Raw genomic sequence first — 11,846 nt, 5'->3', positions numbered from 1 at the left:
CAAACTAATCATACAAGATTGTTCAACTGCTCTTACCTTCCCAGAGGTAAATAGTAATGTTAGCAATCCGCTCACGTAAAAACTCTTAGTCGAGAAATATGAGAGAAGAACCAACTCTTCGTCGAGAGTTGATTAAGAGTCAAGTTTTTTACTATTGTACACATGGCATTTAATGATGACAAACTATGTACTTCCTCCGTTTGGAAATAAGTGACTCATTCTCTAGATATCTATATACATACGAATTTAAACAAATTTGAGTCACTTAGTATAAAAACACAAAGCTTTGCAAGTGTTTTTTACCATCTGACTCTACTACTCCTATTGTTGAGCTGCAGGAATTCTGCAAGACAGCATTGTTGGTTCACAACAAGAACAAGATGGTAAGCTCAATAAGAAAAGAGATGGTAGATGAGTACACAACCTCGAGGAGTCTCTACTTCAAACTAGACTAGATGGGAGGTAATAACGGTAATGGCCTCACTTTCGAGATTGCAAATGCCAAGGGGCACACTACCTGGCAAATTCTTACTCTTGGCATGTCAAGGTGTGATATAAGCACAGCTAACATTTCGTATAGCATGTTTGTCCTTCAGTTATAGGAACGCAAAAGAAGAACGTGACACCACAGTCTAACAGTTCATGAGTTTATTATCCATCCCGTAGAGTCTAAGAAGGGTGATCCATTCTTTTCTGAGTACAACATTATTCCATGGAGACACTGCACAATAACATACATCCTCTTTCCCCAGCAGCAGCCATCTCAAGATGCGTCACGGGTCAATCTTGACATCATATGTTCAGATCTCTGCACGTGTGAAAAAACAACTCGTTGAATAATTAGCCACTAAGATTCATTGGCAGTAAAATACCGTGGTACCAATGGAACACTTCTGGTAGGAAGATGCATCACTTTGAGCAGGTCAACACATCGCATTGTTCCAAAATTTACCATACAGAAGACACTTGCTTCGATATACCAATGAACGCAAACTAGCATCATGAGCTTATGAGAAGAAGATGAGACCATCTGAAGAAATAACAAACCTGCTCGGTGTAAGGCAGATACTTCCCATCAAATGTGACCACCACACGATCTTTTCCATCAGCTCCTCGAACCTTGTCAACTGAACAATAGAAGTCTATAGCTGACATGCTGCAATTGAAAGAGTTCAAAAAAATGGCAGGTCAACTTTTGTGATCTTCATAATACTGTATCGAGCATATGGATTGTTCCAAAGCAACTGCAGTGAAATCGGGGGATTACATTCATAGATTGCAATCAACTGTCAAAAGGTGTAAAGGAAGTAACACAAGATTTGAAATAACTTGACAACGTTAACATAGGTTGCATCTTCCATGGCACAAAATTTGAAATTAAAAAGACAAGTTGTTTTGTGGTAGTAGATATCTCGTGAGTAGCAGCATAGGGTAGTTTCTTGTAGTTTGTTTTCAGAGACAGGCTTGAAATCTTACTCCCTCCGATCCATAATAAGTGTCACTTACTATGGATCGGAGGGAATAGTTTTTTCCAACAGAAGTCCTTAGTTACAGGAGAACACTATTAATTAATAAATACACAAAATAACAGCAAGCATAACAAAAGTTTGCATGGGTCTAATAAGAACTACACAAAATCAGTAAAACGAAATTATAAACTTTATCAATAAAGTTTGCTCATGTCCAATAATTAGAAACTAATGTATAAATTTAATATATGTGGGTATCTTACATCCCATCACCAAAGTCTTCATTGATGATTTCCTTGATGCTCTCTCCAAAATGCATAACAGCTTCATTCAGTCTGTATTCAGTATAATACGACACAGTTAGTAACAATGCTGTTCTAGCATATTGTCGTATCAATTTCAGTGAACATAACTTTGCTGCAAAACTTAAATGAAAAATCTTTGCAGAAAAGTAGCCAATGGAACATGTGCAAACTTAGAATCGTGTGATAAATAAATTGAGAAAAGAAGCAAAGTCCATGCAGTTAGCAAGACATGAGACAAGGATTATCAATTGTCCTTTCTCTATGGAAGGCTGAGGAAAATAAGGATTATCAAACTGGAGAAGTTAAAGATTCCAAAATAAAGTTGTTGGCATCAGTTTCAAGACCCACAACTACCTTTAGTATAATTTAGTCTTCTACTCTGATTGCCAACTTACCTGCAGAATATCCCATTGGAATGCCGTACCAAACAATGGAAGATTAGAGTTCACGTACAGAAACTATAAAAAAGATTGTGAGGAAAAGTTAATTTAGTTGAAGTTTGATAAAACTTGTGGCATTTTAGCAACAACCCATCCCTCGTGTCTTATCCAGGACACATTCCTCTATTTTCACCAACAACAAAATTTATCATTTTGTTTCACCACAATCACATCATAGTAATTGCAAAGCACTCATACGGTCATACCTAGTTGGAAATGAAATCAGAGATAAACTACGAAGGCATCAGGACAAGACTTGGTGGTGGTGGGCCCAAGGCACACCTGTATATGGCGGGCTCGTGGACGATTTCCGGGTGGTAGGACCGGAAGGGCGGCCGCATCATGAGCTCGACGAGCTCGTCGGTGAGCGCCGGGACGGCCGCCCGCAACTTGGGCGCCGTCTCGGGCTTAAGCTGCGCCTGGCGGCGTAGCAGCTGCGCGACGTAGACGTTGGTGAGCCCCGTCTCGGCCGCGATGTCCGAGAAGCTCTTCCCGCACTCCGCCTTCGCCGCCAACAGCCGCGGCACCACCGCTGCAGAGCTCGCGCTGCTCTCCTCCATGACAGCCCGCCCGCCCGCTGCAGCCGCCGCCTGCCTTTGCTCGCGAGGTGCTCGACGAACAGTGGTGGCCTGGCCTGGTGGGGGTGGGAAGGTGAAGTACGGCACGGGTCTCCTGGTTTGGAATCTAACGCGTGGTGGGTGGGCGGGTGGCTGCGGCCTGCCGCTGCGGACCTGAGCGCCGGCTAAACGAGCGGAGGGACAAGACAACCGGACAAGTTTTGGCACGGAGCTCTTGGGCTATTTTGTGTCATTCGGCCAGTTTTCCCGGGTTTGGTGCAGGCCGGAGTGCCAGAAGAGTTTGGTCTGGGCGAGTGGTCTGGGCCGTTTGAGGTTGGGCTGGACCCTGCTTGTGAGATATGGTTCTCAAAAGATGATTAAGAATTCGCTAAAAAAAGATGATTTAGAATACGGAGTATAAAGTTTTAGTTTTGTTGAATATCTACGTTGTTTGTGTTAGTTCCCATTATATCGATCTATTATATTTTGTTTCATTAATTAATAAATGCAGACCATTGTTCTAAAAAGCTACAAGTTGCCACCGCTCTCCAAGCCCACACGTGAGCTTCCTGCGTGCGCATGGGACTCCGCCACTCCGGTTGGTGTGTTTTCTTTTGCTTTGTTAATTTAGATTTTCTGCAGATCTAAGGTCTAAATTTACAAATAATATTTTTTAATCACGCATTTAAATTGAGAGTGATTTCATTGTCGGATTTCTCTCAATGCTTTAAATCTAGATTCCATCTTGATATGTTTAGACAAAGAGGATTTTTTTTTCACACTATTTTTCTTGCCTTAATTGCTACAATAGTTGTGCCTTGCTACTCATAATTATCATGCCCAAGTTAGGACAACTACATGACACGGTAAACACAACATACAACTATTTGTGAGACAAAATGCGGAAGAACAATACTACAGTAAGACATGAAACATGACACCACATAGCGTAGAACAGGACATTTGCGGGGATACAAAAGAGGTAAGACGATTACGTGACACAATGCAAGACAAAGACATAGACGGGACTACTGTAAGTCATCAGGAAGGACGACAAATATGAGATGTTAGGCCAGACAAAAAATGACCTCAAAACGTTTCAGTGAAACATAGATATCAATATGAGATCTAGTTTTGATGCTCTTTTCGCGAGAAAATCAGTGGTGAAAATAGATTGAAACTTGTGTGCTATGTTCAATATTTGTAACATTTGTCATTTCAAAGAGAGACGGGTACAACTTGGGCACCAACCCTCAAATCACCTAGGTCCCATTTTGTTGAGGGTAAAAGCTAGATAAAGGGTTTCACCAAATATTCTTGTGTTAGGTAGGATTAAGTGTGTGTTTTGAAAAAGGGAAGCTCCCCGGCCCCTGCCATCAATCGATGCACACAGCCAAACTTTATTACGAGGTTTTAAAGTCTTAGAAATCACTCATCAGAGATCGTGGATACAAAAATGAGCCAGCGGAACAAGTTCAACATAGCGAGTCCATGCATCTAAAAGGCGACTAGCACACTGCCAACCAGCCCGGCTGAAGATATTCCGAGACACCATCTCCAGACGGTTGCATCCAATATCCAAAGGTTCCCACTGATGCGTAGGAAGCAGGAATGACAAGAGAAGAATCCAGTGTGTGGCTTTGAAGATGACCTGAAAAAAATGTGGAACTCTAGATCGACCAAAAACAATATTATTTCTGCAGTTCCAGATAGCCCAACAGAAAGCCGAAACTCCCATCTGAATATGAGCTTTAATGTTTTTCTCAATCCCGTTAAGTCAATTCCCAAACATGTTTGTGATCGATGTCGGTGGAGGGATAATATAATAAAAGCAATAAAATAATGCGTCAAACAAAACGACCAAAAAGACAATGTTTTGAGGGCTTTTGAACAACAGTTCTCATCCTTGTTTGAGGACGATGGTGCGTCAAAGATTGTGGTTGCTATGGCTTAAGGAAGGGGACGCTTGCACCAGATTTTTTTCATATCTCCAAGCTAGTCACCGCCGCCGTAAGAACTTCGTCAACCAAATCTTTTTGGATGGCGTGTTGGTGACTGACCACGAGGCCAAAGCTACGCCCGTGGATGACTTCTTCGCCTCCCTCCTGGGATCCGCTCCGCATCGGGAGTTCACACTCAACCTCAACGCGTTGGGGGTGCCGGCTGGCGATCTTCGTGGGCTAGAGGCCGACTTCTCCGAGGATGAGATTTGGGCGGTGGTTAGGTCCATGGAACTTGATAAGGCCCCGGGGCCTGACGGGTTCATTGGCCGCTTCTATGTGGCTTGCTGGGATATCATCACAGATGACGTGGTGGACGTGTTTCGCGCCTTTGCCAGGCTCGATGTCCGTGGTTTGGAGGCGATCAACAGGGCTCTTATCACTCTCTTGCCGAAGCGTCCGGATGCTAGGGAGGTTCAGGACTTCCGGCCTGTGAGTCTCATTCACAGTATGGCCAAGCTGTTCGCCAAGGTGGTGGCATCGCGTTTGGCGCCATGTTTGCCCGATCTGGTGGGCCCCCACCAGAGTGCGTTCGTGAAGGTTTGTTGCCTTCATGATAACTTCGCTCGTTGAGAGCACGGCGCGCAAGCTTCACGGGGCACGGATTGATGCGGTGCTTCTCAAGCTGGACATCACCAAAGCCTTTGACACGATGGACTGGGCGTTTCTACTTCAGACGCTAGCTCAAAGGGGTTTTGGGCCTCGCTTCAAGTCGTGGATTTGTGGCCTCCTCTCTACGGCCACCACGTGGGTGCTCTTGAATGGAATTCCTGGCGATACCATTCTTCACCGGCGGGGGCTTCGGCAAGGGGACCCCTTGTCGCCTATGTTGTTCATCCTAGTTATGGACGTTCTCCGTGGCCTCTTCGAGAAGGCGATGGAGGTGGGGGTGCTTTCCCGACTCGCGGCCCGTGGATTCCATCATCGCACTTCCATCTTTGCGGGCGATGTTGTTACCTTCTTGAGACCTCTTTGGATAGATCTTATGGCTTGCTCGGCCATCATTGGAGACTTCGGAGTGGCTTCGGGGCTGTGCACGAACTTCTCTAAGTGCTCAGCTCATCTCATTCCCTGTTCCACGAAGAAACGTGACTTGGTGGCCTCCTTGATCCACTGTGAGGTTGGTGGATTCCCTTGCTCGTACCTTGGGCTGCCACTCAGTGTCTGTAAGGTCACGGTCAATCAATTGAGCTCGGTGGTTGATAAGGTGGGAAATAGAGTGGCTTTCTGGAAGGCTCCCCTCCTCTCCAAGGGTGGTCATTTGGTGCTAGTAAAGTCAATGCTAGCGGCCATGCCGCTCTACCCGATGATGTCGCTGGATCTTCCGGGGAAGGTTCTCAAAGGGGTAGAAAAGATCTGTCGAGGGTTCTTATGGAAGGGGCGGAAGGAGGCTCATGGTGGGCATTGCCTCGCGGCGTGGGACAAGGTATGCATGCCGAAGGAGTTGGGGTGTCTCGGGATCCCCAACCTCCGCCTTCTAAATGCGGCTCTGAGAGCTCGGTGGTTGTGGCTCGAGAGAGTGGATGGCTCGAGGCCTTGGAAGGAGTTCGCTATCCGGACCACGACCAAAGTCAGAGAAATCTTTGAGGCCGCTACATCTTCGCGGATTGGTGATGGCCGGAGCACTCTTTTCTGGAGCGACATATGGTTGGAGGGGGGCCGGATTTGCGACATGTTCCCCTCTCTTGTGAAGGCGGTTCGGCCTCGTACCGTCGCCTCGAGGACTGTTCGCGAGGCCTTACAGGGCACCTAGCTCACTGATGTGGGGCCGGATCTGACCCCTGGCGGCTCAGGTTTGGAAGACGAGGGCTCCAGGCAAGTGCAAGTTCTTCGCTTGGCTAGCGGCTAAAGACCGTTGTTGGACGGCGGATAGGTTGCGTGGGCAGGAGCCGAAGACCCTTTCTCGCCTTCTGTTGGGTTGTGTCACTGCGAGGTAGATCTAGGAGACCGTTCTGGTGGCTTGGAATTGCGTTGGTTGGAGACCAGCCGTGGACTTGGACCTCCGAACTTGGTGGACGGGCATCACCGACCCTCCTGGGGTGATCAAAGGCTACAGGACGGCGATCACGCTGGTGCTTTGGTCCATCTGGTGTCATAGGAGCGAGGTGGTCTTCAACGGTGCTACTCCGTCAGTTATGACCGTGCTCCGTAACATCCGCGAGAAGATGGCGAGATGGGAGAACGCTGGATTATTTAGGAGTGACCCGTCCTTTGCCGCCATGCTGGCGAGTGGGTTGCTAGACTCTACTTAGGGTTCTTTATGTTTTGTTGGCCACGTAGTGGTGTTTTAACCGCTTGAGCGGTGTTGTAAGTTGTAACTCTCCGCCTGGCCCGTTCTTCTTATATTGATGATGCGCCCGCTCGGTTGCATTCTTGAAAAAAAAATCCCATCCTTGTTCAGGGTTGCACTCAACCGCCGGGATTCAGTAAGCGATGTTTTGAGGGCGATTGTCTTTCGTAGAACGATTATTAGTGCGCGCTTAACAGCTTGGAAGGAGCTGTGTGCCAAGTTGGAAACCTAAGGCTAATTTTGCTTAGCTCTTCTAACTATAAAATGCGCAAATTTGTTCTTATGCCCCGAGGCCCGACCTGGGTTAACCAAGGGTACACTGGTCGAATCCACTCTCAAGCTACTCATCAGTGGAGGATCATCAGCAGTGTGTGCACAGTCTACTCCATATCACTAGGCTTACTTTTCCCGCGGCGATCGAAATCTGAGATGAAGGCAGTACGTCGTCCTCCGCTGCCGGCCGGCTGATCAATGCATTGCCAAGAATGACCTGGCAGCCGTGCAATGATCTGCTACATCTGCATTCACGCGTCCCTCGTCGTGTACGCTACTGGTTCTCTGTCGGATCTCAGTGCATGTGCTCCGTCGATCGCTGGTTCGTGGTCACCAACCTCAACCTGCATATCATCGTTGCGTGCGTAGCATAGCCTAGACACGGCTGTGTGTGAGCTATCGAGCTTTGCAGAAATCGGTCGTTGCGCGTTTGATCTATCCACTGATGAAATCGGTCGTAACTCGTAATTTTAGCCTGGAATCGGAATTTCAATGTTGTACTGAGATACAGATACTTCTATCTCTGTCCTTCGATCGCTTTCGAAGTACAGTAGTACGATACTACTTGTTTTCGGTCAGAAAAGTAGTAGTAGTACAATACTTGCTTACAGGAGACAGCTTGCTGGCTGTTTAACTATCACTAGAACAGATGGCACACGCAAATATCTCAGTCAGGCATACAGATCAAAACAGGAAGTCGATCGGAGCTTGGCAGCAGAGTGGTAGTATTAATTGGGCCGGCCGATCAGATCAGCACGTACGATTGAGCTCCTGGCTTATTTCAGTTCGTTGTAACATAGGAACAAGATATTTACGAAAGATGTCTATCCATGTGTGATTGCTATAAATGCACACCTTTACAGATCAAAACAGGAAATTTCTTTCGACGAACATAGGAATACTCTCTCCGTTTCATAATTCTTGTCTCAAATTTGCCCAAATATGAATGTATCTATTTCTAAAAAGCATCTAGATACATGTCATATTTCGATAAAAAATATGGAACGGAGAGAGTACTATGCAGTCTGCACTTCCATTAAGGGGACTGAAACCGAATACAACAAGATGGCCCTAAAGCGCAAGAAGAAAAGAATACCCAAGTCTTTATGGACTTTACCGCCCCCCCCCCCGAGCCCTCAAGACCAATCTAAACTGTTTTATAGACGATTTTGTGTCAGACCTGGTAACAAAACTGGCCTGCTGTCAATTTTAGCGCGGAAAGGGGAAATGGGTAAATGAGGCAGAAGAGGAAAAGTCGAGGGAATTTTCTTGCCTAAACCAACTCATTCCCACTCCAAAACTGAAATATGACATTTGTCAGTCGTCGTGTCAGCAAAACTGCCTACAAAAATAGCTTAGGTTGGTCTCAAGAGGTGATTTCTCTGCTTTCGAGAAGTCTAGGGCCGGGGATTATATACGCAGATTTGAAGTTTAGCGGGATAAAGTAGTCCCACCCTCGTGTTCTGACAAACGGTGGGTATTATAGGTTGGACCTCACGGATTGCCGGTGCCAAACTTATTTATGGATGGGCTTTATTTCGGTCACGACCTAAAATTTGGTCTTAGTATTTCGGTCTATTTGAATTTTGGTCTTCCAAAAATGAAGACCGGATACTTGTGAGTTTGAGTACCTGACAACTTTGGGTACCCGATAATTCAGGTTCGTTCGTGATCGAATTGTTTAGAGTTATTTTTCACTAAAAAGTTGGACAATATTCAGAATTTTTTTGGCAGCTTTCGCTTGTAATTTGGACATTTTTTCAATGCTATATTCATATGAGTTTGTAGGCGGTGTGGAGCAATCCCCCCGCCATTCTCGAAAAATATCAGTTGGTAGGGATAAACATTCAACATTAGCGAACACAAACTTTACCACAATATAGCAGTTTGATCATGTTGTAGTAAAATAAAATCCTTATATGGATCGGGCTGTAAATCCTACGTGGTGACGACCAAATCAACGTTTTCCAAGCACGAGTCAAGACGCTCACGTGACGCGGTCAATCCTACGTAAGTTAATAAGTCAAGCCTCTCATGTCATGGTCAAAAGGTCAAATGAGATAGAGTAGGAGCAAGAAAGGTGTGGGATCAGGCTTTTGGTCCATGGTGGACCATGGACCATCCCTCACTTCCCCCTCATGGTGCACACAAAACCTATGGACCAAAAGAGCTACTTTTAGCATTTTGCCCCCACTTTTCTCTCTCCCTCAGGGGTAACAATGGTCTTTTGTCATGGACCCCTAGGCTATAAATACCCCCCATGGGGGCATGTACCATTCACTCTCACTTGAATAAACTCAAGGGGAGAGGGCTAGAGTGCTCACTCTAAGGTTCGCTCTCGGCTGAAAGTCGATCGGCCTCGAGGAAGCCTTCTAGGGGACTCTAGTTTCGAGGCTCCGAGCTAACCTTGGTTGGCACGGGCTCGAAGGAGAAGGGGTTGGGTTAGAGTTCCGAGGGTATTCTAACCTCGATACTTCGAAAGACGCGTTCGTCCCAAGTACGAGGCGGCCCCGACGAACCTCTCGCCAAAAGGTGTCTTGGGTAGATCCGCTTGGCCCAAGCCCTTGGCTAACAACCCCCTCGAAACCTTTCCTAACATAGGATTAAGTCGCACCCGCAGGGTCGATCGAACCTATTAAAAAAATATCGACGTGTCAACTTGTCCAAGTGTACGGCGACTTTCGCTATAAGGCCGGCGTACACGCTCTACTTTTATACCCGCACTTGTGTCATCGAGCATTGGCACCCCTTACTCTAATTGTTGTCGAGAACAACAACAGTGGCGCCGACAATGGGGAACCCTCGCCGCAATTGAAGATCTAATGGCCCCGAAAAAGCATACTTCATCGGGTTCTCAACTTGCCGCGAAGTCTACACGGTTGCAAATGAAGAAAGCAATGTGTCTCGGGGGCTCCCGAGGAAGAAGGAACCCTCACCAATCCGGACATCGCCGCAAGCATGGTCACTCCGACGGAAGTCACGGTCGCCCCTCCACTACTGGCCGTCCCGGAAGGAATCGAGGTGCTCGAAACCGTTGTAGGCGTTCCCTCGACACTCACCAACGTAATGGCAAGGATCGGCGAGCTGCCTACGGTTGCCGCCCCCGCAGGGGATACGGAACTCGGCAAATCTCGCTCGATGGGCTTCGTGCCACCTTCCCTACAACCGGTGGTGACCCTGCCCTCGGAATCTACGAGAGGAAACAATGTGGCGTCGGGCGGATCCGCGCCAGAAAACCAAGGAGTCCCGGCCTACGACCCCTCCTACCCGGGATTACCTCCACTGGCGCTCGCCGCGATCGCCCGAGGAGCTCCTTGGTATCATCCTTATTGGGGGCTTCCGTCGCAAGGCGCTCTCCAAGTCGCACACACTCAACATCAACCTCGCTTTGCGAGTGCCCCGCAAGCGCCCCTTGCTTCCCCCATCGGGGTCGAACAAGGAGGCCACCAGGTACCACCTCAAGCTGCGCCTCGCGAGGAACGAGATCCCAGCGTGCATGGAAACGAGCAAGTGGCGGAATCCGGAGCCCGTGCCGGCGGTGAAAGGAATTCCCGTCGACGCTCCGACCCTCCAAGAAAACGCCGAGATCATTCTCCAAGCGACCCCTCTAGCGACGAAAGCGACGAGGGAGGACCTCGCCACCGAAGGAACCAAAAGAATCGGCCGACTTGCAACCCGCTCACGCGGGAGATCCAAGACGCGCCTTTTCCGCCAAGGTTCAAGCCACCCACAATACGGCCATACGACGGGGAATCGAATCCTCTTCAATTCTTGGATGTCTACTCCACCGCCATACGGGCCGCCGGGGGAGGTCCCGTCGAGATGTGCAACCTCTTTCCGCTCGCGCTCGCCGGAATGACGCAAACTTGGTTTTATAACCCGCGGAAGAACTCCGTGCACTCATGGGAGCGCCTCCAAGAGGTCTTCATCGCCAACTTTCAAGGAAACTTCAAAGCACCCGTGCAGGCTCACGAGCTATACGCCGTAAAACAAAAGCCAGGAGAATCCCTCCGAAGCTTCTTCCATCGCTTTGCAAAGGTGCGAAGCCAAATCGCCAACCCGCCGTCGACCACCATGATCGACGCATGCATGCAAGGTCTTCTCGAAGGAGAAGTGAATCGGGCCCTAAGTCGTAACCCGCCGAAGACGCCGAGGAGCTCTATCGAATCTTGCAAGAATACGCCCGGGGCGAAGACGGGGACATCGCCAAAAAAGACGCGCCACGCGCCGCTCCCGAAGGAGCTCCCTCGTCCGACAAACCCCCTGGGCCTACTTCGTCTTCCAAGAAGAAGAGGAGGTGGGGGAAAAAGGCCCCCGGCGACCAAGCCCGGAAGATCTTCGCCGTCGAAGGACAAGCACCATCCCGAAAGACGTGGCAGCCCAAGAAGCCACCTCGCCCCACCGAGGGAGGAACTAGGAGATGCCTCATCCACAACTCAGCAAGCCACAACACCAAAGAGTGCAACACTCTCATCGCGGCTCGCGAAGAGTTCCAAGTACGAATGCAAGCCC

The 11,846-nt window shown here is 48.2% G+C and overlaps 1 protein-coding gene across 1 annotated transcript; it reads right to left on the bottom strand.

The window, feature by feature from the left end:
- Positions 1 to 475: 475 nt before the first annotated feature.
- Positions 476 to 2,960, bottom strand: LOC100834419 (cyanate hydratase). The gene is made up of 4 exons (XM_003573993.4): positions 2,497 to 2,960; positions 1,733 to 1,804; positions 1,048 to 1,156; positions 476 to 808 (listed from the first exon to the last, which is right to left on the bottom strand). Exons 1-4 carry the CDS (start codon positions 2,772 to 2,774, stop codon positions 764 to 766), a joined length of 504 nt encoding a protein of 167 aa, XP_003574041.1. The 5' UTR covers positions 2,775 to 2,960; the 3' UTR covers positions 476 to 763.
- Positions 2,961 to 11,846: the final 8,886 nt, after the last annotated feature.

This window comes from Brachypodium distachyon, chromosome 3 (genome assembly GCF_000005505.3).
Source record: "Brachypodium distachyon strain Bd21 chromosome 3, Brachypodium_distachyon_v3.0, whole genome shotgun sequence".
Taxonomy (NCBI): domain Eukaryota; kingdom Viridiplantae; phylum Streptophyta; class Magnoliopsida; order Poales; family Poaceae; genus Brachypodium; species Brachypodium distachyon.
The sequence above is the reverse complement of the archived record's forward strand: the minus strand, read 5'-3'. Positions and strand labels throughout refer to the sequence as shown.

Coding starts and splice junctions, on each gene's coding strand:
- LOC100834419 (XM_003573993.4), bottom strand. CDS start 2,774: ATGGAGGAGAGCAGCGCGAGCTCTGCAGCGGTGGTGCCGCGGCTGTTG. Junction 1,805..2,496: donor CACGAGCCCGCCATATACAG/GTGTGCCTTGGG, acceptor TACTGAATACAG/ACTGAATGAAGCTGTTATGC. Junction 1,157..1,732: donor GAAGACTTTGGTGATGGGAT/GTAAGATACCCA, acceptor TTTCAATTGCAG/CATGTCAGCTATAGACTTCT.